Here is a 25,911-nt window from a genome sequence, read left to right as displayed (position 1 = left end):
ACTGGCTTGAAAGACAAGAACAGTGCTGGTGAGGATTTGGAGATATGGGAATGCTCTCTGCTGTTTTATGGGAGTGTAGAATATCCTACTGCTATGAAAGAGAGGGTGATGATTCCTCTAAAAATTAAAAATAGAATTACTGTACCATCCAGCAATTCCAATAACTGAAAGGAGCAAAGAGATGTTTGCACACTTGTGTTCATTCACAAAAATCAAGAGGTGGATACATCCCAAGTGTCCATGGACAAATAAAGATAAACAGAATAGGATATATGCATTCAGAAGCATATTCTCCAGTCTTGGAAGGAAAGTGTGACACGTACGCTATGGGTGAACCTGGAGGACATTATGCTAGTGAAATAAGCCAGTGTCTCTCTATCTCTCCCTCCCTCTCTCTCTCTCTCTCTCTCACACACACACACACACACACACTGTGATTCCACTGATCTGAAGTCCCAAGAGTGGTATGTAGGTAGTGCAAGACACCAAGAAAGTAGGGCAAGGATGCCCAGGGCTGAGAGGAGGAGGGAGGGGCAGCTGTTGTCTGGTGGATGCAGTACAGAGTTGCAGTTTTGTGAGATGAAAATGTTTTGGAGATGGTTGCCTGACACTGTGAGTATTTCAGCCACCACCCAACCACGCTGTAAATGGTTCCGACGATAGATTGTACCCGTTCTGTATTTTGCCGTGATTCGAAACAAAACGGACTAAGCGGCGGCCATCACTGAGCTAATCAATGATTTTGAGACAACAAGTAACGGCCTGGCGGAGTGTCCGTCTAGCTTTTATCTTCAAGGTGTCACAGCGGTTAGTTTATCCAGCGAGCCCTGCCAGGTGATGGGATGTTTTAGTGAGGGAAAAAAAAAATCAAATCAACTTGATAGATCTGTTTTCATCACTTGTTCCTGGAATACCCTGTAGATATAACCTCGAGCAAGATTTTCTATTAACCTAATGATGAGAGCTAGCACAGTCCCTTTATGAGTTTGCCAGGAAGAAAGGGGAAAAAATGGGCTTGATGGTTTCCATGTGTCTTTGTATGCCGCTCAGATCGGCCGGATCCTGTCACTCTTGTGGCCAAAGCCTTCATCCCCTCCCGCCTCAAGCCCAGGTCGGACCAAGAATCAGATTGTATGTTCCAAATTGCTGCCTTGGCCAAAGCCTTTGTTTCTATCAGCCCAACTCAAATGAAGCGGGAGCCCATCACTAAAACCCAGACAGCTGGATGGTGTCACGGAACACAGTGCTATCGCGATGTCCTGAGAAGCCAGTCTCAAGCATATGATAGTACACGAGCCTGCTGCTTTTGTTTGTCAGTTAAGGACTGCGTGTGTCCAGCTTCCACTAGGCATGCTACGCCAACTTCGGAAGTGCAACAGTGCCTGGCAGAGACAATATCCACAAGTCGCAGCCACAGCACATGAGCAGGGAAGCCTGTGTATTCGTCGAAGGAGCCGAGTGCTGCCCGTCACATCCCGCCGCCTTGTCGGGGCTGTGCAGACTGCAAGCCTTCTGGAAAAACAAGCAGTGCCAAGTGCAGTATGGCCAAGCCCGGTCCGTGCTTCTGATCGAAGCATTCTGTCCTACAAGACAGCAGAGCCAGGACCGTACGAAACGTGTTTAGTGTGCGGAACAGGAAGGGACGCTCCTGAATCACTTCTTGGATTTGAAAGATTTCTTAGATTTATTTATTCATTTGCTTATTTATTTATATTGGGGGGAGGCGGAATCCTCCATCCTCTGGTTATCTCCCCAGATACCCACATCATCTGGGGCTGGACCAGGCTGAAGTTGGAAGCCTGGACCCCAGTGCAGGTCTCCCACATGAATGGTAGGCAACCAGCTACATGCGTCTTCACTGGCTCCTCCCAGGGTAAGCGTCAACAGGAAGCTGAAAGTGGAAGCAGGGCTGGGACTCAAACCCACGCACTCCTGTATGGTTTGCAGGTGTCTCATGCAGAACCTCAACCACTACACCAGATGCCCAACCCAGATTTGGAAGGTTTTGTTATCCAATTAAAATAAAAGTCACTTAATGAATGTTTTTAAAGAAAGAGAAAGTACAATGACTACTGGATCCATCTTGGCAATTATACTGGATATATATCAATATATAGATATAGGTATAGATATAGACATAGATACAGACATAGACATAGATATAGATATAGACACATAGATATAGATATAGGTATAGATATAGACATAGATACAGACATAGACATAGATATAGATATAGACACATAGATATAGACATATAGATATAGACATAGATATAGATATAGATATAGACATAGACATAGATATAGATATAGATATAAATATAGATATAGATATAGATAGATGCATGGCCAGAATGCTTCACTAATGAAATCTATCAATCACTGAGGAAAGAAATAACCTCAGCCTTACACAAATTGACTCTAGGCAACAGAAAAAGAGAATTTCTCCACTCATTTTAAAAGTCTAGCGTAGGGGCCAGCACTGTGGCATAGTGGGTAAAGCCACTGCCTGCAGTGACAGCATCCCATATGGGCACCAGTTCAAGACCCAGCTGTTCCACTTCTGATCCAGCTCCCTGCCAGTGTGCCTGGGAATGCTGCAGAGACTGGTCCAAGTCCTTGGGCCCCTGCACCCGCGTGGGAGACCTGGAAGAAGCTCCTGGATCCTGGCTTCAGATCCACTCAGCTCCAGTGATAATGGCCATCTGGGGAGTGAACCAGCAGGTGGAAGGTCTCTCTCTGTCTCTGCCTCTGCCTGCCTCTCTCTCTCTCTCTCTCTCTCTTTTTCTGCCTCTCTGTAACTCTCACTTTCAAATGAATAAATAATTCTTTAAAACAAAAGTCTAGCATAAAGGAAATCATAACATGATGAATATAATATAAAAATGGAAAATTACAGGCCAATATCTCTCCTTACACAGAAGGCAAAGATATTATGTAAAATATTTAAAAATTGAATCCAATGATATTTAAAAGGAAAATATGTCACAATTAAGTTGGATTGGTTCTAAGAATATCAAGTTGGTTTAATATTGAGAATTAGTATTATTTATAATATTAGCAGAATAGTAGGGCAAAATATCTATGATTAACCTCAGAAGCAGATAAAATAAAATTCACCGTCCATTCATGTTTAAAACTTTAAATAGTAGAAGTAGAAGGGGACTTCTAAACTCTGAAAAAAAGGTGACTACAGAGAAATGAACCCTGTAGCAAATATCAAATGTGATTGTAGAATAGTAAAAGATTCTCCCTGAGACTAGAGCAAGAAAATACAAGCTGTTACCACTTCTCTGTAGCCTTATGCTAGAGCACTTAGCCAGGAACAAAGGAAGAAAAAAGCAAAAGGTTTAAAGTTTGAAAAAGCAGTAAGTAAATAAAACCATTGTTTGTGAACTGCACAATTAGGTACCTAGAAGATACAATAAAATCTCCTGATAAACTCTTAGAACTAAGTGAATTTAGAGAGGTCATTCAATAAAAGGTCACTAGAGCCACCCTTCACCTCTGTATCTGGATCCAACCAAAAAAGTATATATATAATATATAATCTCATATATATATATATATATATATATATATATATAAAATTCCATCTGGGGACAGGCGTTGTGGCACAGTTGAGACACCTGCATCCCATATCAGAGAGCCTGGGATAGAGTCCCACCTCTGCTTCCAGTCTAGCTTCCTACTACTACACACTCTGGGAGGCAGCGATGATGGCTCAGGTTGTTGGATTCCTGCCCCCCACTTGGGAGACCCGGACAGAGTCCCTGGCTCCTGGCTTCAGCCTGGGCCAGCTCAAGCTGTTGTAGTCATTTGGAGAGCAAATGCCAGCAGGTGGAAGCTTGTGTTCGTTTTTTCTCTCTCTTTCTCTCTCTCTCTCTCTCTTTCAAATGCATAAAAAATAAACAAAATTCAATTGTGTCTGTACCAAACACACACAGATGCTTCTCTTTACATTATTCCTTAAACAATACAGTCTAATAGCTACTTGCTTAGTGTTCAGATTGTACCAGATACTGTAAGTAATCTGGACATGATTTAACATAATACAGAGGGTGTGTGTAGGTTTTATGCAATTACTGCACCATTTTATATCAGGGATTTGGAATCTATGTGCTGTCCTGGAACCAATCCCCCAGAGATACCAAGTAGGGATTATACATAAAAATATAGTTCTATAAACCAGTAACAAGTATTTAAAATAACTTTAAATACTATGTATAGTAATGTAAACAAGATAAACGAAGAGATGTGCTTTATTCATGACCTGGAAGGCTTAATATTGTAAAAATGTCAGTTTTCTCCAAATTAATATCTAGAGTCAACACGATTCCAATCAAAAGCCCAATAGATTTCCTTCTGGACACTTACAAGCTGATTGCAAATGTGTGTGGAAATGCAAAGGCCCAGAGGTAAATGCAGAACTAAATGAAAGGATGTGCCCTCGGTGTCGAGACCATCAGAGCCAAGTAGCAGAGACAGCACTGGAGCAGAAGTTTAGACTGGGGCCACGTGGACATCATCACCTCATTTAAATTACTACTGCAGTGAGAACGTAGTCTGCAAATTAAATGATGCTTGACCAATTCATTATGTATTCTTAACATCAATTATTATTCATTTCCACCTCAAGAGCATTTTCCCTCTGCTGTCAAAGGCAAACATCAGTAAACCTACATCCATGGTAAATCTACATATTTCTTCCTGGTATGGTTCTCACCACCTAAAATGACTGTTGAGGGGTAACTGAAAAGTTGTTCTCTTCCTAAACATGACAGTTACCTTATCATATACATACAAGAAAGTGAAATTGTAAGGGTTTTTTTTAAGATTTATTTTATTTATTTTGAAAGAGAGGCAGAGGCAGAGAGAGGTCTTCTATCCGCTGGTTCACTCTCAACTGGCCGCAATGGCCGGAGCTGCGCTTATCTGAAGCCAGGATCCAGGAGCTTCTTCCGAGTCTCCAGTGCAGGTACAGGGGCCCAAGGACTCGGGCCATCTTGTACTGCTTTCCCAGGCCATTAGTAGAGAGCTGGATGGGAAGTGGAGCAGCTGGGACCTGAACTGGTGCCCATGTGGGATGCCAGCACTTCAGGCAGCAGCTTTACCTGCTACGCCACAGCACCAGCCTCAGTTACAAGTTTTTGATGATTCATTTGCTGTGAACAGTTTAATTCCTTCCTGAAGTGGGAGCGTGGTAATAATAACAATCCCAACTCACTGAGTTTTACAAAGAGCTTCAAACCCTTCATGGGAAAGCAGAATCAAGGACATAATTAAAGTGTGATGAGTCCATAGGAGCCAGGCCCTGACCTGATAGGATTGGGGCGAGAGGGGGGACATTCAAGAAAGCACACCAGAGAGCCCATGCTGTCCCTGAGTGTATGCACATGGATGGGCTGTCTGCAAGCCACAGAGAGCCCTCACCAGGAGCTAAGAGGAGACCGCCTCAATTGTGAACGTCCTGTTTCCAGAACCTGGAGAAAATAAAATCTGTGGTTTAAACCACTTGGGCTCTGGTATTTTGTCCCAGCGGCCCAAGCAGACACACATCAAGCTACAGAATTCTGCCCAGAGGAAGGGTCTTCATGGAAATGTGTATTATAAAAAAAAAAAAAAAAGCCTGGATTTCAGAATTGTTTGCCCCTAGATAAACTTACCTTTTAATGCCTTGTGTGCACACACTTCTTGCTGTGCCCCTGCCTATGCACTGTAGCCTGCTTGTACACATTGGTTCACACACTGGTAGGCTTGACGCCCAGTGGGCCCGTCCCTGGCGTGGTAGGCAAGGGTGAGGAGGGTGGTCAAAGGTCACGCTCAGGCATGCCCACACTGCCATCCCCTGCTCTGAGTTCAAGTCCAGCTCTGCACCTCGGGCAGGTGACTCACCATCTTTGTCTGCCAGATGGAGAGACTGGCACCAGCCTTCTGGAGTCATTACAAGGCCAACACGATGTCCTTGCTACACGGAAAGCATGTAGCATGTTGTTCCTAACATATATGTTACTGTGGTGATATTGGGGAGAAATGAAGGCTTCATGCAAAATGTGCTTTTCAGGCAAAAATAAAAATGTGGGTAGACATCTGATTTAACTATTATAGTCCTGACTTTTGAAATTGTAGTTCAAAATTATTGGCTGATTTCAGTTCTGACTGTAGATAGTAACAGCAAATGAACACTAACAGTCTAACACTGCTCTCTTTCTCTGCCATATTGAATCAAGGAAGCAAGATTGTAAAGCCCGAATGCTCTCTTCTGAAGACTTCACTGCGCCAGGGTGGGTCTGAGCACGAGTAGAAAAGCAAGCGGCAAAGCAGGCCCCTTATTTCCGTGAACGTGGCACCAGAGAACGTTTTGAACAAGGGCCCTATTATCTTTCACGTAACAGGTGGTAGCTGGAGTCTTAAGCCATTCTGGGCAGGGTTTCAGGTTTTCACTCTTGAGTGCTGTAGGCGGTGCGCTTCGATCATAAAGCGATCAATAATAATTAGGCGTCTGCAATGAAATACCGTAGCCCGTTCTGCTCCCTGCATCTGCAAGATCAACTCGCTTAGATCCAACGAATTTCCTTTTCATTCCCGAGGGGAATGTTAGAGGCAGCAGAGGACCTGGTGGAAGTGGAGAATGTGGATGTGAGCATGACCACCAGAAACCAGATGTGATGACGCGCTCCCCGACAGGCAAGGGGGAGGGCGCGCTCTGCTATCCAACAGGCAAGGGGGAGGGCGCGCTCTGCTATCCAACAGGCAAGGGGTGCACAAGCCCCAGAGCACCCTGCCCTCACCCCTCACATCAGCACATCCTCGTGCTACATTCCTGGTCACTGCAGGGCCACCTGTTCCACTTTGATTGAAAGTCTGTCCTCGAAGGTGATGTGTAGGTGAAGGGACGAGGGACAGATGTACGTGGGGCTTAACCTGTTGTTCAGAACATAGCCGTATTAAATCCTGTTCTACCAGGGTCCCAACACATGCAGAAGGAATTGTTCCTTTTGCATCGTGTAGAGCTCAGAAGAGACACCTGACACTCTGTTGGGGTTGAAGTTTCCTAGGCAGGTTGGGACAGAAAGATGAAAAATAGGATCTTGAAATTACCCCCAAATTTCCTTGATGTACTATCAAGAGTGTGTAGCCCAGTTCTTGCGAAATCAACTTCTCTAATTTTTTTCCAACTTACCACTTCAGAATGGACTCCAAGAATAGTCCATGCTATTTTCCGAAGCCGGAATCCTTACTTCTTTAAAATTACTTGTAAAAAACTTTCCTGCAGTTTCCCAACCCCAAAACTTCAGGCCCTGGACTTGCTCCCTGGAGACTTAGAAAAAGACTGAGCAAGTGTTAAAAGCAACCTTCCCATTCTCTTTTCAGACCTACCCCAAGAAAGGACCAAGAAAAGACTTACCGTGGCATTTATTGCCTTATAATCACCCTTTCTTTCATTAACGGGAGTTAGTTTACTGGCCAAATGCATGATTTCATTAGATGGTGGCTGGGTTTTTCATTCCCCTCTAGAGACTATTGCAATGTTACAAAGAGAAACAGTTACTAAGAATGTCTTCAGAATGTTTTTATTTTGAGAAATAAAAAAGGCATTGAGAAAATGGGTGAAGCAACAATATGCAGCTTAACAAGTCCTTCCAACGTGAGCACCTGCAAATACAGCCCAAGCCAGCACACAAAATGCTGCCTGCCCCTGGAAGCCCCGCATTGTCTGTCTGATTGCAGTTCCCCTCCATGTAGGAAGTAGCCCCCGTCCTGATTTTTATTGTAATCCCATCCTTGCTTTCTTAGTGGTTCTGAAGCTTAGAGATGTACATCGCTAACACCTTGCAGTTCCCTTGCAGTTTGGGGAATGAATACAGTTGTGAATGGAGTCAGAGGATGTGTTAGTTCATCCTGCTGTTTTGACCTAGTGCAGCTGGCTGGGTCACTGAGCAGCCAAGGCCCCCTGATTTTTGATCAGTGCACAGACAGCAAGCAGGGGCCCTGGGTACCCCACCTCTCTCTCTGCACTTCGGCTGAGATGTCCGCTAAATCAACAGGGAGAGGGCCATTAGGCCAGCAGCTGAGGGAGAGCACAGTTCAGGACCTGTGCTTGTCCCCCTGTGACAAGGACCCTTGCACCTCAGGTTCCTTCGTGCAGGATTTCTGCAGGTTTTGGATTTTGAAAGGGGAAAAAATGTACACCTTGCAGCCTGATTTTGAGGATTACTTGTCCTTAATTGCCAAAAACTAAAAAGAATTTATTGTTTTCATTTTGAGTTAGTAAGTCTCAATACGTTTTCCTTAATGAAAACCTGGTTACCTGGTAACAACTGGGTTATGGCAAAAATGCTCAGATATTCATAACACTCTTGACCATCTCAGTTCATGAAAGATACATTTGGTTCTCATACAAAGGGCCTCTGGATTAACATGGCCTTTCCTTCATGGCTTTGGAGCTGAGTTCTTGTTTCTTTTTTTATTTCCTTTTCCACATAGCGTTTAGATTGACAGCTGTGTTGCCTTTCTCCTTAATTTCCTTATTAAATAAAAAGATCAATAGACATTGGCCTCTGGTCTTTCAAAACGGAAGACCACCATGCTTTTCCCATTTCTCCAATCCCTTGCTCCTCTTTCTCCTCTCTGAAGTATCGTATGTATAAGCTTAATTTGGAAATGGTCTCTTCATCTTCAAGAGCATACAAGTGTTTTCACTGGAGGTAGCATCAATGCAGGTCGATGGTTTCATTTTGGATTCTTCTAGGCTATAGTTGTTGCATCACATTCATAATCCTCATTATTCACGAGGCCAGATGGGATGTGGAGGCATGTTCTAAGTTCCACTGTCACTTGTAGATTCGTGTAGGTTTCCAGCCTAAACTTCACTTTCCCTGGTTTAGAAAAATTTAAAATGTAAATGAGAGCTGCAGGTTTTCCTTGCGGTTGGCTATATTAAGGACTGAAGGGACAAGTCTCGCGTTGGCCACTGCAAATCTCACGTCTCAAGGGTGTTTCCCCTTTCAAGCTTCTCTTCCCTCGAGAATGTGGCTGGAAGCCAGTGAGCAGGGAACCCATGGCCCTTGCGAAGCATCTGAGATCTCTGATCTGGTACTCTGAGCGAGACCGGATGCCTTGTTCTAGCCCCAGTATTGTTCTTCCTCCACTCTGCCCTCCACACTTTTTTTTTATTTACTTAAAAAAAAGTACTTAAAAGTTATGAAACCCAGGGGCTTCTGTCTTCTGTCAATACTGAGAGCTCATAGAAAATATCCCACTCAGGGGCTGGCACTAAGGCACTGCTTGGGACTCCAGCATCTCATGTCACAGTGCTGGTTCAAGTCCCGGCTCTTCCACGTCTCACCCAGCTCCCTGCTAACGCACCTGAGAAAGCAGCAGAAGACGGCCCAAGTACTTGAGCCCCCCTGCCCCTTGGGCCCCCCTATGGGAGACCAGGATGGTGCTCCTGGCTTCTGACTTCAGCCTGGCTCAGCTCTGGCTATTGCGGCCATTTGGGGAATGCACCAGCAGATGGAAGATGCCTCAGTTTGTCTCTCCTCCCTCTGTTGCTCTGTCTTTTAAATAAGTAACTCTTAAAACAAGAGAAAGAAAGAAAAGAAATTCCAGCTAAAAAATGTACATATAGCTACACATTCTAGAAAAATCCCAATACATGATCACATGAATGCCCAAACAAATATGTTCATGGGATCTGTATTTTATGCGAAAATGCAGAAGCAACCTAAATGCTGTTCAGTTTCAGGCTACTTCAGTAAACTATAGTCCCTTCATTCCACACAATGCAAAACATGCTCAGAAAGAATTAGGGGCACTGAGTGAACTGATGAGATGATGCCTCCACCTTACTGATAAGTTAGGGGAAGAAAAAGACTTGTAGAATACTAGGCAAAGGATGACTCTGTGTATGTTTGTAAAGAATTATCTATCTATTTATTTATTTGAAAGGCAGTATGACATAAAGAGGGAGATACAGAGAGACAGAGAGATCTTCCATCTGCTGGCTCACTCCCCAGATGGCCACAACAGCCAGGTGGGTCTTCCACATGGAAGGCAGGGTTCCAAGTTCTTGAGATACCATCTGCTGCTTCCCCAGGCACATTAGCAGACGGGTGCATAGGAAACAGAGCAGCCAGGACTCAAACCAGTGCTCCACTGTGGGACGCCAGCGTTGCAAGCAACAGCTTAACTCACTGCACCATGATGCCAGCCCCTCATTTACGTTTTTAAAGACCGTGTTTAACTATATTTATGTATGTGTATGTTTGTCGGGGTGAGTGTTGGGAGAAGAGGGAGAAAGGGAAACAGAAGGAATATCTTCAAACTAAACAGTGATATTTGGTGACTTGGGTCTATGGGGAAGGTGACAGTGAAAAAGAACTTTGTTTTCTGTATATTTCTTGAATTTTTTTGCAGTGAAATATTTTCATAAATAGAAAAACAAGTGTTTGCACACACAGACACACAGAAGCACACATGGGTACTTCCAAAAGTTCATGGGAGAATGAAATTGAAAGAGTATGGTTTCATTTTGTTGCAATTTTTTTTCATTCTATGCAGAAAATGCACATTATGAAAAAAATGGTGAAAGTACTCAAATTGCTTTATGCACCAAAATGTATGCCAAAAAAAAAAGTTTTAACAAACTCATCCAACCCAAGTATCCATTAAGGAGAATCAGCCCATCTGAAGATACTGCTTTATATTCATGGATATCAAAGAAGCATAGGATTCCTTGGCTTATCATAACCCATGTGGATAGAAAGACTGGAGAAATGAATTCAGGAGGGGTGATGGGGGACTGACTTTTAGCAAATATGGCATTGACTGCAGTGGTGACTCCAAAGAGAGATTTACAAAAATGAGGATAGTAGATCTACCGTCACTCATCCATGAGTAAGCAGACTTCCAAACAATAGAGGAGAAATACAACTGTGGGCACCTCCCCTAGTTTTTCCTTCCTTTCAAACTGGTACAAAAATGGGCATGATTTCCATGTGGATTTTACTGTTACTCATGGATGTTGAGCCCAACACATGAGGAGCCAAGTGCCACAGAAAAGACAGTTTGCCATTGTCTTAGTGTGCTTTGTGTTACTATAACAAAATATCTGGTGCTGGATAGCATAGAGAGAAAAGAGATTGATGTGATGTGATTTTGGTGGCTGGAGGATCCTGACAGCTTGGCAATGGTGTCCTGGTGATTCCCCCTCCTCCCCCCTCCCAAGCTGCATGACAACATGGTGAAGAAGCAGAAGGGGGACTGGCCGTGTGTGGAACAAGAGACTGTGCAGATGAGTGATTCGGGCCAGTGCCGGGCTTACTTTAGCAAGCCATTGTCTAGCCCAGTCCCATGAGATGGCATTGATCATTCATGGGGGTGGAGCTCCCATGACCTAAACACCTTCCATGCTTATAGCCTCCACCACCTCAGTACAGCCACATTGGGGACCAAGCCTGTGACACACCAAGCCTTGGAAGGTGGATCCTATCCACACCATAGCAGTTACACTCTCAGATCCCAACAGGGGGGGCTTGCCGTGTGCCAAGAGGCACCAAGACTGGTCAGGAGGCAGAGGGAACAGTAGGAAAGAGTGAACGAGAGCCTGTACTGTGGGTTCTTTGGGAAGGACTGGTCACTGGTCACGGCAGAGGCAGCAGGTTCAGGACTGACTGGTTTGAATGTGTTCAGTATACTCTGAGACATAAAGGCTGTCTCTGACTGTGTAGGACCTGGCCCTAGAGTGATTCGGACAGGTGGACAGTGGCTGGGAGAGCTGCATAAAGGAGGTGGTTGGGATTGTGGGCTCTGGATGGGATGGCTTCAGTAGGAAAGAGACCCTCAAAGGCACATGCCATTTAGTGTCTCTAGGAGTTGACTGGCCCTGTGAGAGGCAACCTATCCCAGGTCAGTAAGGCCCCAAGATGTCAAAGCATCAGAAATACAGAATAAAAACACATGATTAATACACAGTAGTAAAGATGCAACGATCACTGTGCCTTCTGATGCTTCCTGCCGAGTCTCTGTACTGAGTAGGAGTTGGATGCTAAGAGGAGAGTCTCTCTTGGACATACCAACCTTTGGGTATGGTAGCTTGGGGCCGTGTTTGGTGCAATAATTGAGAAATTGTTCTCTTGCTCATGTTGTGGACAGAACAGATTCGTGACACCTCTTTTCTATGTCTGGATCTATTCAGCTACCTCTGTTAGTCTATAAAAGTAAATCACAATTTGTGTTTCCCATCTCCTCTTCAGAGTGTCTTGTATCTTGGCTTAGAATTTCAGACTGGAGATCCATGGAAACAGTTTTTGCATGTTTGCTGGTTTATGTGTATTTGTTTGGATATTCTGGTTGCTACAGTTGCCTCCTAGAACTTAGGTTGCGTTCTGCATTCACTGTAGCCTGCAATTTTTTGTTCTGAATATCAGGGAGATGCCCCGGCTGCTTGTCTGAGCTGCATGTTTGTTAGGGAATTGGATTCCTGATTTTTCTGTTTGGTTCTATTGATTCATTAGATGTTAGATGTTTAAAAGTTGTTTTCAGAAATTCACCTTTATTTTCTATGTTTCTAATCCTTGTATTTTAATGTTAGCCTCTTAGCTTTCAGTGGCCCAAAGTTTAGTAATTCCTTAATTACCTACTTAAATTTATGACTTTCATTATTTGAACCAATACTTTTGCCATTATGAGTATTTTCCTTTGTGGTTACTCATTTTCCCAAATTTTAAAAGTCTTCTCAAGGTTTAATTTACATACTGTTAGATTAACTCATTCTGAGTACACAACCCAGTGACTGGTTAAATATAAAGTTGTGCAACCATCACCACAATCCAGTTTTGTAACTGAAAAGTTATATCAGAGATTCCCATATGTGGGATTTTTCCTGCCCTGTATTTTAATAATTCAATAATATATTAGAGGAGTGATCCTTACATTATAGAGCAAATCTTCTTATTTTAAACCAGTCCTTACCGGGAACAGACATTTGGTCTAGTGGATAAGATGTCTGTGTCTCACAGTGGGCTTCCTGAGTTTGATTCCTGGTTCTGGCTCCTGACTGCAGCTTCCTGCTAAGGCACACCCTGGGAAGCAGCAGGCGATGTCTCACGTACCTGGGATCCCGCCATTCACTCGGAAGACCTGGACTGAGTTCTGGGCTCCTGGTTTTTTGACTTGCCCAGTCCTGGCTGTAGTGGGCATGTGGGAAGTCAACCAACAGATGGAAGATCTCTTTTCTATCTGTGGTTCTGTCTCTCTCTTTCTCTCTCTGTCTTTCTGACTCTGCCTTTCAAATAAATAAAAATAATAAGTAATATTTTAAGAGTTAGAAAAAAAAGATTCATGCAGAGTGTTTTCATAAAGCACATTTTTCCATTAGCTCTTTGTAGAGCCCTCCTATTCATGGATTTCAACATTTCCTGCACCAAAGTAACTTGCCTTTTAATTCCATTTCCCATGAACTTTTGAAGTCCTTCCATGCTTTTTAAAGATTTTATTTACTTGAGAGGTAGAGTTACAGACAGAGAGGAGAGACAGAGAGAGAGAGGTCTTCCATCCGCTGGTTCACTCCCCAAATGGCCACAACAGCCGGAGCTGTGCCCACCCATCTGAAGCCAGGAGCTTCTTCCAGGTCTCCCAAGGACTTGGGCCCAAGGACTTGGGCCGTGTTCCGCTGCTTTCCCAGGCCACAGCAGAGAGCTGGCTCGGAAGAGGAGCAGCCGGGACTAGAACCAGCACTCATATGGGATGCTCGTGCCGCAGGCAGAGGATTAGCCTACTGTGCATCAGCGCCGGCCCCAAGCCCAATTAATTTTTAAAGAAAATCTGGATGCATCAAAGAAGTGGCATGCTTGGGCCAGGCAGCTTCAAGTCCTGCCCTCGGAGTCCCCGGTGCTCCTCCTTTGCCACAAGGTGTGTTTCCATGGAAACGTCTGAGAAGCCAGGGTGTGTGAAAGAGCTTAGTGTGGACTGCACGCTGCACTGCCTCATTTAATGTGCCACTCCTGTTTTATGGAGCGTGCGGCTGGGATTCCCTGGCACGTACGTGATGCCTCCTCCTGGATGTGGCTAACGTGGGACTCATCTCCCTGCTCCAAAGCTCCAAGGTTCTCTCCCGCTGTCTCCTGACTGTCATGGGCAGCACTTTTCATTCAGCGATGCAGGTGTCAGTCGGGACCCTCTCCTTCCTGCACGTCCCTTGTCCACTCCTCAACTTCAAGTGCTGTCAACGTTGCCATCCTCACCCGTCTTGATCATGCCTTTGTTCCTGTTCCCAGCACCCATGATCCCCTGCTTAGACTTCTGTTATCACCTCCATCCGGTTGGCCTCCATTCTCCACACTAAAATGGACCTTCAGCTTTCAGATCCTCAAATCTGATGATTTCTGCCCATTGCTCTTAGAATAACATGGCCCATGAGGCCTGCATGGCCCAAACCCTAGTTCCTCCAGCCTCATCTGGGACAGTCTCCACCTGGTACTGGTGGCTGCGGCCACCCCAGCTTCTCTTCTGTCCTGCTGCTCCTCCTCGGCACCCTGGTCCCTCCCCAGTGCCCGTGGCCCAGCCTGCCCCCTCTGGAGTGCTTCCATGCCCCTACTCAACAGCCCTTTGTAGAGGGAAGACGCATTCGGCTTTCCAATGGCAGCTCCAGGGTCTCATCTTCAGAAAGGCCTCTTCTAATACCCCAGAAGGGGCCATCATTTCTCTTGCAGTCTGGCAGGATCACGTTCCTTTCCTTGAAGAGGACTTACCTCGAGGTGTGCACGTGGGTGACAGTCTGAATCTCGCAGATGTCTGTAAGCTCTGGGAAGGGATGAACAGTCCATCAGCCACCATCCTCTGCGGCCCTTGCAGGTGCTCGTCTTTCGCCAGTGGCTCCATCGTAGCTGCGTGAGTGCAGTGAGCCAGCTGGGGTCCAGATGGCCCACAGGTGGCCTGAGAACATCCATATTCTACTCACAGCTCGGGATCCTGGACCGTCGAGGGCAGGCTCTATCCTCACTGCAGATGTTGCCAACCAGGCCCATGCACTTTAATCTATGGTTTTGATAGCCCTTGGGGCCCTTATTTTGCTAAAACATACAGGATGGCAAAGCACCTCTTGATAGGCAGATGGTTTCACGTCACCCCCAAGATCTAGACCAGACTCCTAGCTTCCTACCCCTGCTTCACCTTACCTACACAGTCTTCTCCACTGGGGGGCTCAGTGCACCTTTTCTAGCCACACTGAACTTTCCCACGCAGGGGCTGGCGGGAGGCAGAGGTGCATGTACTAACAGCTGGCCTGTTCCTCCCATGGAGCCTGAGAGAGGCAGGCCTTGGGGGGCTGTTTCATGGACATCACCCCCTAGGTAGCCTGAGTATTCAGCCCCTGGGGGCCCTGGAATACCAATCCAGAACTCCTTTCAGGAGACACAGGGGTAGTTCAAAAAGTTTGTAGAAGATGAAATTAAAGGATACATTTCTTTTGGTTCAAAAGGTTTGAAAAACGTTTTTTATAATATGCAATTTCCCTGATTTTTTAAGATCCCTTCCATATAAGATTTTCACCCCCAAAACATTTTTGTACCCAAATAAGCATATATTTTCAATGAACTTTGAGAAATGCCTTCATGTTTTCATACCATTTTCTTTTTTCTTTAAGATTTGTTTATTTATGTATTTATTTATTTAAAAGACCGAAAGAGAGGGAGAGAGAAAGCATGGCGGGTGAATTTTTCCATCTGCTGATTCATTCTCCAAACAGCTATGGCTGCAAGGGCTTGGCCAGGCTGAAGCTAGGAACCCAGAACTCTATCCAGGGCTCTGTTATGGGTGGCAGGGCCCAAGCACCTGGGCCCCTCTCAGCTGCCTTCTCAGGTGCATGAGCAGGGAGCTGGATCGGAAGCGGAGCAGCTGGGACTTGAACCACTGGCTCATAGGGGTGCCAGCTTCGCATGCTGCAGCTTAACCCGCAGAGTGCTGGCCCCCTACCGTTTTCTTTGTGGTTGGGAAGCCACAGAGTCCTCAGTGAAGTGTGGTTTCCAGGAACCGGATCGTGGACACGCTGCTGCCACCTGTAAGCAGTGTCTCAGGACACGGAGGTTAGAGCAGAGCAGAGGGCTCTGGCCTGGAATCCTGGCTCCTTGTACTCATAGCAGTGTGATTTTACACTATAGTTTTCTCCAACCATAAATCAAGGCTGAATAGAATTTGATGAAAATGTCTACCTCATAGGTAATTCAAAGATTGTTTTGAAGATTAAAGGAAATCGTGTGATGAAAAGACTTATCATGATATCAAAGAGTATTAACTGCTCTGTATCATTTGCTGCCATTAGCAAAGCTCATTCCAGAGGTTTCCTGGGCATCGCGGTGCCATGCATATTAACACAGCACCCTTTAAAAAACAGCACTGTTAGCTAAGCACACCCTTCTCTTTGTCTTCTGCTTGCAGCCCTGGAAAGGAAGATATCAATGAGGCAAAGCAGAGAGGAGCTGATAAAGCGAGGAGTCCTGAAGGAAATCTATGATAAAGGTAAGGAACCCAGGTCCCCTGTCTGTGGGCCTGAGAGCCGTGCGGGGAATCTGTGGGCTTATTTCTCACGGCTGCATTTGGTTCTCTGCATCATTTTCCAGGAGTGGCACCTTTAAGACTCCAGACAATTCTGGAGAGCAAAAAGGATATAACAGAGAGGGGTAAAACTCAGTGTTGTATTTAAGGGGGCTGGAAAGCTCCCCTGGGCACCCCCCAGGATGCTAAGAAACATGGCGTAGCTCCAGGAGGACTTCGGCAGCAGCTGTAGGTAGTGGGTGCAGGAGGACACCCAGTGTAGGGATCTCATAGCTTCGGCTCTTCCAGGCAATAGGCGATCTCAGGACAAATGCTTGACTCCACAGGCATCTGGGGTTTCCGTAACAGGTGCCCGTCCATCCATCCGTCCATCCTTCCTTCCTTCATGCAATCTGTCTCCCCACAATAGAAGAAAGTAAAGTTGAAAAAATTAAAATGCACAACTGTACACACGAGCTGTTTTTAGCGGCACTACTTATGGCAGCTCGGGTCTCTGTGGCTGCAGGTGTTCACTGAGGGATACCACCAGGATACCGGACGTCTTTTGCTCTTCAAATACTCGTGTATGCAGTGGCCAGCACAGTGCATTGGGTATTCTTCACGGCTCTTCCGTAAGAGCTTTCCCACTTTTTGTAATAAATATTTATTTGGGAGAGGCAGATTCCCTCCCCTGATTCCCTCCCCCAATGCCAGGAAGGGCCAGGGCTAGGCCAAGTCCAGAGCCGGGAACTGGAAACTCATTCTAGGGCAGCAGGAACCCAAGGACTAGGAGCATCACTCTGCTTCCCAGGACCTGCACTGGCAGGAAACTGGGGACCAGAGTCCGAGGCAGAGATGGAATGCAGGTATCCTGACGCAGGGCGTGGCTCTCGTAACCTAGTCCAAGGCCAGAGGACCGCCTTGAGTTTTGCTTTAGGCAGTGGCTTTTGCATGTGCGCTGTCCACTCCCTGCTCTCTCCTCGCTCCTCCCTGCTCTTTCTCCCACGCTCAGGCTGCACTCTCCCTGGTAAAGCTTTAAGTGAGAGAACAGACTGTCGCTTCCAATCGTGTGCTCATCTCTAGGAATTGTCTATCAGGTCTTCTCATATTGTTCCTGGCTGAGGCGATTTAGCCAGATGATTAAATCATGGAATATTCTGGATCCTCCCTGCGAGACGGCCAGCTGCTGTGACTGGCAAGCAGTCTGTTCGCCTTGTTTCTGAAGGTCCTCTCCATGCCGTGCTGGGGTCCTTGTATAAAGGCGGTACATACTTCTAGTCCTGGGGCGTCCCTCTGACCCCACTGGTGTTTTCACTGTTGCTTTCTTGTTTTGTTTTAACATTTTATTTATTTGAAAGGAAGAGTTACAGACAGAGACAGAGAGAGAGAGAGGTCTTCCATCTGCTGGTTCACTCCCCAAATGGCCACAACAGCCAGGGCCTGGCCAGGCCAAAGCCAGGAGCCAGGAGCTTCTTCCAGGTCTCCCACGTGGGTGCAGAGGCCCATGGACCTAAGACCATCATCTGCTGCTTTTCCCAGGTGCATCAGCAGGGAGCTGGATTGGAAGTGGAGCAGCCAGGACTCGAACTGACACCCATAAAGGATGCAGGTGCTGCTGGTAGCAGCTTAGCCCACTGCACCACAGCACCAGCCCTGACCCACTGTTTTGTGAGCTGCTCCATGTCCCTTTGCTGCATCTCACCTCACATGTTCCTAGCATTTTTTTTTCTTGACGTGCAGAGTGGACAGTGAGAGAGAGAGAGAGACAGAGAGAAAGGTCTTCCTTTTGCCATTGGTTCACCCTCCAGTGGCTGCTGTGGCCGGCGCATTGCATTGATCCGAAGCCAGGAGCCAGGTGCTTCTCATGGTGTCCCATGCGGGTGCAGGGCCCAAGGACTTAGGCCATCCTCCACTGCACTCCCGGGCCTTAGCAGAGAGCTGGCCTGGAAGAGGGGCAACCGGGACAGAATCTGGTGCCCCAACCAGGACTAGAACCCAGTATGCCGGCACCACAGGCAGAGGATTAGCCTATTGAGCCACGGCGCTGGCCCCTAGCATTTTTTAAGTATTTTCTTGTAGCACACCTTGCCAGGCTGCAGTGAAAGTGGGAAGTGTTTGAGCTCTTGCCCTGTGCTGGTGGCTCAGGATCCTGGAGGCGGGCTGTGGAGCTGGACTGTGAACTTTGACCTCCTGGGGCAGGGATGCCCTAGGGGGCACCACTTCATCTGTCTCGCTCTGGGAAGGGCCAGGCCAGGGTGTGACTTCTTTGGTTGCTGACGCTGCCCATGGGGAAAAGAATCTATAATTTTATCCCTTTTCTCCAAGGCTGGCTGTCTGCACCCCCTACCCCAACCCTCCCTTTTTAGCGACCCGAAGCCTCCATGCCTCATGCTAAGCTCCTTTCTCCATATTCCTTCCCTGTAGAGACAGGTGGTGTCTGACAACGGGAATCAGCTAGAGACCCCAGTGCTTCAGTAAATGTCTGGGCAAATGCCAGTTGTCAGTGTCCTTTTTTCTGCAACCTTTATACCTGTCTGCTTCGTAAGCTTCAGGAACAATCCCCAGGGGAGCAGGAACTTCACCGTAACATGCGTTCTGTCCAGCTGCTTCCAGTAACAGAGTGAGGGGCTTCCTGGGCTCACCAGAGAAGTCGCAGGGTGTTAAAGTGAAAGCCTTGTTGTAGGAGGAAAGGCACAGAGGCTGGTCCCTGAGAGCACAAGACGTGGCTGTCGGCAGGCATGGAGCTGACACGGGACGTGCACGCAACAGCTGTCGACGAGGGGACACTCATTACCCGCCAGTCTCCTGTCTTATTTTCATCTTTGCATGTCTCCCGGGCTCTGCCCCTTCCTGTCTGTTTGTTAACTGACTGCAGATGTGCAGGGGCCTCACAGGCTGTCTGCTCATTCCTGCAAGCCTCGGAAATCCGGTCTGGTATAGACTCGACGCTTGAGAATGTTCGCTCTCTGCATGAGAGCAAGAGCGAAGGAGAACAGGGACGGACATCAGAGCTCTGTGGCACGTGGCGGGTGTACAGTTTTGGGTGTGCCATGGGGTTTTCTGATAAGAGCAGCCTTTCTGTGTCACTGTGGACATTTATCTCGTGACTCTTTTTTCCCTTGAGAATGAGTTTTGTCATTAATTAAGGAAGCACCTAAGAAAAGCAAAGGAGTTAGACAATTAGGCATAACTAAAACTTACGAGACATAAGAATGTCCTCCACTTAATACACTAAAATAAAATAAATCTTTGAGAACAGTTTTACTATTAGCTCTCATAATACAATTCTTGGAGGACAGAGGTCCTGCTTGGGAAGTTAGTACACAGTGATTCCTGTTGTTAATTTGACAATTAACTCTCTTATATATGATGTCAGTGATCACCCGAGGGTCTTGACATGAGCAAAGGCCATAAGCAAAGTGGAAGTTCTCTCCTCCCTTCAGAGAAAAGTTCCTCCTTCTTTGATGATCCCTTCTTTCCACTGGGGTCTCATTCACAGAGGCCCTTCATGTAGGACATTTTTGCCACAGTGTCTTGATTCTCCATGCCTGAAATGCTCTCATAGGCTTTTCAGCCAGACCAGAATGCCTGAAGGGCTGATTCTGCGGTCAGAGTGCTACTTAAAGCAATTGTCATTCTGTGAGTCTGCTGTGTGGACTGCTTCCCATGTTGGAGCATTCACTCATTTTAATTCTATTTATTATTATTACCAAACATTTAATCCTATTCATATGATCACTTTAACACTTGATTCTATCCATATGATCTCTGTAACATTTAGAATGCTATTTTTATCACCCAGGTTAAGGAGATTTGGAGTCCCATGTCAAGTTTTTAAACTGTACACTTAGAAGTAAGTCCGGGCCGGTGCCTCGGCTCAATAGGCTAATCCTCCGCCTAGCAGCGCCGGCACACCGGGTTCTAGTCCCGGTCGGGGCGCCGGATTCTGTCCGGGTTGCCCCTCTTCCAGGCCAGCTCTCTTCTGTAGCCAGGGAGTGCAGTGGAGGATGGCCCAAGTGCTTGGGCCCAGCACCCCATGGGAGACCAAGAGAAGCACCTGGCTCCTGCCTTCGGATCGCCGGCCACAGCGCGCCAGCCGCGGTGGCCATTGGAGGGTGAACCAACGGTAAAAAGGAAGACCTTTCTCTCTGTCTCTCTCTCTCTCACTGTCCACTCTGCCTGTATGCAGTTACAAACTTGATACACTTCATAATTACAACTTTAGGAACATGATAATTCTTCCCACTGTGCCCACTCTCCCACCCATACTCCTATCCCTCTTCCTCTTGCCTCTCTTATTCCCACTCTTATTTTTTACTAAGATCTGTTTTCAATTGATTTTTTAAAGATTTATTTATTTATTTGAAAGGCAGAATTATAAAGAGGCAGAGGCAGAGGAAGAAAGAAAGAGAGGAGGTCTTACATCTGCTGATTCAATCCCCGGATGGCTGCAACAGCTGCAGCTGTGCTGATCCAAAGCCAGGAGCCAGGAGCCAGGAGCCAGGAGCTTCCTCCAGGTCTCCTCTGTGGGTGCAGGAGCCAAAGGACTTGGGCCATCTTCTACTGCTTTCCCAGGCCATAGCAGAGAGCTGGATTGGAAGTGGAGAAGCCGGGACTCGAACTAGCATCCATATGGGATGCTGGCCCTGCAGGCAGTGGCCTGATCCGATACACCACAGTGCTGGCCCCTTCAATTAACTTTATACACATATGATTAACTCTGTGTTAAGTAAAGAGTTCAACAAATAGTATATTTAAAAAACCGTTCCTCAACAGTCAAGGCAAGGGCTGTTCAAGACATTGCATCTCAAAGTGTCAATTTCACTTCTACAGATCGCCTGTTAAGTGCTCTATTAGTTATTACAGGTCAGGGGAAACATTTGTATTTGTCCCTTTGGGACTGGCTTATTTCACTAAGTCTGATGTTTTCCAGATTCATCCATTTTGTTTCAAATGACCGGATCCCATAGTGTACATATCCCATAGTTTCTTTATCCAATCTTCAGTTGATGGGCATTTGGGTTGATTCTATTTCTTAGTTGTTGAGAATTGAGCTGCAATAAACATGGGAGTGCAGATAACTTTTTCATTTGCTGATATCATTTCCCTTGGGTAAATTCCCAGGAGTGGGATGGCTGGTTTATATGGTAGGTCTATATTCAGATTTCTGAGTTATCTCCATACTGTCTTCCACAGTGGCTGCACCAGTTTACATTCCCACCAAGAGTGGATTAAGATACCTTTTTCCCCAAATCCTTACCAGCATTTGTTGTTTGTTGATTTCTGTGTGAAAATCGTTCTGACTGTGGTGAGGTGAAAGCTCATTGTGGTTTTGATTTGCTTTTCCCTGATGGCTAGTGATCCTGAGCATTTTTTCATGTGTCTGTTGGCCATTTGGATTTCCTCTTTTGAAAAATGTCTGTTTAAGCCCCTTGCCCATTTCCTAACTGGGTTGTTTGTTTTGTTGTTGTGAAGTTTCTTGATCTCTTTATATATTCTGGTTATTAATCCTTTATCAGTTGTATGGTTTGCAAATAATTTCTCCCATTCTGTCAGTTGCCTCTTCACTTTGCTGAGTGTTTCTTTTTCAGTACAGAAGCATCTCAATTTGATATAATCCCATTTGTTAATTTTGGCTTTGACTGCCTATGCCTCTGGAACTCTTTGCCTATGCCAATGTCTTACAAGGTTTCCCCAATGTTATCTAGTAATTTGAAGGTATCAGGTCATAGATTAAGGTCTTTAATCCATTTTGAGTGGATCTTTGTGTAAGATGTGAGGTAGGGGTCTGGCTTCATATTACCACATGTGGAAATCCAGTTTTTCCAGCACCATTTGTTGAAGACCACTATCCTTGCTCCAAGGATTGTTTTTAGCTCCTTGATCAAATGTAAGCTTGTTGTAGATGTTTGGGTTGATTCCTCGTGTTTCTATTCTGTTCCGTTCGTCTAACCATCTGTTTTTTTACCAGTACCAGGCTTTTTAATTACAACTTCCCTGTAATATGTCTTGAAATCAGGTGTTGTGATGCTTCCGGCTTTGTTTTTTTTTTTTTTTAAGATTGGTTTAGCTATTTGGGGTCTCCTGTGTTGCCATATGAATTTCAACATCATTCTTTATAGATCTAGGAAGAATGTCCTTGGTATTTTGATTGGTATTGCATTGAATCTGTAAGTTGCTTTCAGAAGAATGGACATTTTGATGTCATTGATTCTTCCAATCCATAAACATGGAAGATTTTTCCTTTTTTTGGCATCTTCTTCTATTTCTTTCTTTAATGTTTTGTAATTCTCATCGTAGAGATCTTTGACATTCTTGGTTAAATTTACTCCAGGATGTTTTTTTTTTTTATAGCTATTGTGAATGGGATTGATCTTAAGAGTTCTTTCTTAGCCATGGCATTGTCTATATATACAAAGGCTGTTCATTTTTTGCATTGATTTTATATCCTGCTACTTTACCAAATGAGTCCCAGTAGTCTCTTAGTGGAATCTTTTGGATCCCCTACATATAGAATCATGTCATCTGCAAATAGGGATAGTTTGACTTCCTTCTTCCTGATTTGTATGCCTTTGATTTCTTTTTCTTGCCTAATGGCTCTTGCTAAAACTTCCAGGACTATATTGAATAGCAATGGTGAGAGTGGGCATCCTTGTTTGGTTCTGGATCTCAGTGGAAATGCTTCTAACTTTTCCCCATTCAATAGGATACTGGCCATGGGTTTGTCATAAATTTCCTTGATTGTGTTGAGGAATGATCCTTTCATACCCAATTTGCTTAGATTTTTCATCATGAAAGGGTGTTGTATTTTATCAAATGCCTTATCTGTGTCTATTGAGATAATCATATGGTTTTTGTTTATCAGTTTGTTAATGTGATGTATCAACATTGGTTGGTTTGCGAACGTTGAACCATCCCTGCATACCAGGGATAAATCCCACTTGTCCAGATGAATGATCTTTCTGATGTTTTGTTGGATCCTATTGGCCAGAATTTTCTTGAGGATTTTTGCATTTATGTTCATCAGGGAAATTGGTCTGTAGTTCTCTTTCTCAGTTGCATTTTTTTCAGGTTTAGGAATTAAGGTGATACTGGCTTCATAGAAAGAATTTGGGAGGATTCCCTCCCTTTCAATTGTTTTGAATAACTTGAGAAGAATTGGAGTTAGTTCTTTAAATATCTGGTAGAATTCAGCAGTGAAGCCATCTGGTCCCGGGCTTTTATTTTTTTGGGATGGTCTTTATTACTGATTCAATTTCCATCTAGGTTACAGGTCTGTTTAGGTTTTCTGTGTTGTCATGGCTCAATTTAGGTGGGTTGTATGTGTCCAGCAATCTTCATTTCTTCTAAGTTTCCCGGTCTGTTGGTACACAGCTCTTGTAGTAATTTCTGTTGATTCTTTTTATTTCTGTAGTGTCTGTTGTTAAATTTCCTCTTTCGTCTCTAATTTTATTAATTTGAGTCTTCTCTCTCCTTTTTTTTTGTTACTTGGGCCAATAGTGTTTCAACTTTGTTTATTTTTTCAAAAAAATAGCTCTTCATTTTGCTGATCTTTTTTGTTTGTTTCAATTTTGATTATTTTTCTCCAACTTAATTATTTCTTTTTCCTACTAGTTTTGGGCCTGGTTTGCTGCAGTTTTTCTAGATCCTTGAGATGTTGATAGCTCATTTATTTGGTGCCCTTCCAGTTTCCAGTTGCTGTAAACTTTCCTCTTAACACTGCTTTTGCTGTATCTCATAAATTTTGGTATGTTGCATCTCAGTCTTCATTTGTTTCCAGAATTTTTTTTAAGATTTATTTATTTATTTGAAAGAGTTACACAGAGATAGGAGAGGCGGCGGGGGGGGGGGGTCGTCCATCCAGTGGTTCACTCCCCAATTGGCTGCAATGGCTGGTGCTGCGCCAATCCAAAGCCAGGAGCCAAGAGCTTCCTCCGGGTCTCCCAGGCGGGTGCAGGGGCCCAGTGATTTGGGCCATCCTCCACTGCTTTCCCAGGTCATAGCAGAGAGCTGGATCGGAAGAGGAGTAGTCAGGTCCCGAACTGGTGCCCATATGGAGTGGCGGCGCTTCAGGCCAGAGCGTTAACCTGCTGCGCTACAGCACCAGCCCCTCCAGAAATTTTTTGATTTCTATTTTGACTCCTTCAGTGACCCCACTGTTCATTCAGGAAGGAGCATGTAGTTCAGTCTCCATGTGTTTGCATATGTTCTAGGGATTCTTGAGTTGCTGGTTTCCAGCTTCATTCCACTGTGATCCGAGAAGGTGCATGGTACATGCCACAACTTTCTATACATTCCATCAGCAACTACGACCATGGGTCCTGGGATTAATATATTTGGCCCCAACTCTGGTTGCCGTGCTGCCTGGCTGTGCAGTTTTAGTGGAGTCGTTCCCCTCTCTGTGCTCTGTCCCTGTATCTGCGAGGGTGAATGGTGTTGTGCCGAGGGTTGCGTGAGTTCATCTGTAAGTTCTCAGGAAACGTGAGCATGCCATGGTTCCCAGCCTCAATGCAGTAAGCAGCTGTATTTTTGCAAACCCTTGTATGCCTGAATCCAGCTAACCTTGTCAATAGGGCCAAGAATCAGAAAAGGTGGACAACTGTGTCCCCCTATGTCCAAGGATTGAAAAGGAACACAAATGTGGCCACTCTCCAAATGGTTGGTGTCAGGGAGAGCCCTGCTTCCCACAACCTCCCCCACCTTGCCTTCCTCACTTTCCCATCATCCTCCTTGCTGTCCCTGAGCGTCGATGGGTAGAGCAAATGCAATGCTGTCGCTACTGCCTGACCATCAGCAAGTGGCAAAGGATGCTCATCGTTGTTCCAGGTTGTCAGCTTGCAAGAGATAAGTGTCAGAGATTCAGAGCCACCATTCAGTACCGCCCAGCTGGCGATTCCTCATTTTGCGCTGCCTCCTTGTGTTGGCACACAGGACTCTACCTAGTCACCTGGCCGTAAAGCTGTTTCCACCAGGGATGCATGGTGGCCGGCACCTGCTGCGTTAACTTGTGATGGCTGTGTCACAGCCATCATGTTGCCTGGGGACCCAGCCTCTGTGTGCACTGCAGTTTAGCGTGTGTGTGTGTGTGTGTGTGTGTGTTTTATTGCTGATGCGGTACAAAGCATTTTGTTCTCTTGAGTGGATGAGATGGCCTGTTGGGTCTGCTTTACATTGTTGCTTTCACTCAGTCCTACCCTGCTCATTCGCAGAACGTGTACAAGTACCCCATGGAGAGTGATGTGAGATTCCTCACTCTGCGAGGGGCCAGCTCAGGGTTAATGAAGTTTTATTACTCTACCAGTTCTCCCCCAGATCATGTATGTTTTTCTTAGTGGTTTGGAATTCCCAAGCTTCTCAGTGAATTCAAATTAGGCAA

At 45.5% G+C, this 25,911-nt stretch overlaps 1 protein-coding gene across 20 annotated transcripts in view; it reads left to right on the top strand.

Annotated features, from left to right (window-relative positions):
* The window catches only part of PHACTR1 (phosphatase and actin regulator 1), a 581,745-nt gene that overhangs the window by 434,588 nt on the left and 121,246 nt on the right, over window positions 1-25,911 (top strand). For all 20 annotated transcript variants that reach the window (XM_051855837.3, XM_051855839.3, XM_051855844.3 and 17 more), the window contains one exon: window positions 16,440-16,520. In XM_051855837.3, coding sequence (XP_051711797.1) covers window positions 16,440-16,520 — 81 coding nt within the window. The remainder of the gene's footprint in view (window positions 1-16,439; window positions 16,521-25,911) is intronic.

The sequence above is a fragment of the Oryctolagus cuniculus genome, chromosome 5 (genome assembly GCF_051225735.1).
Source record: "Oryctolagus cuniculus isolate XC-2025 breed Fujian yellow rabbit chromosome 5, ASM5122573v1, whole genome shotgun sequence".
Lineage (NCBI taxonomy): Eukaryota > Metazoa > Chordata > Mammalia > Lagomorpha > Leporidae > Oryctolagus > Oryctolagus cuniculus.
The sequence above is the reverse complement of the archived record's forward strand: the minus strand, read 5'-3'. Positions and strand labels throughout refer to the sequence as shown.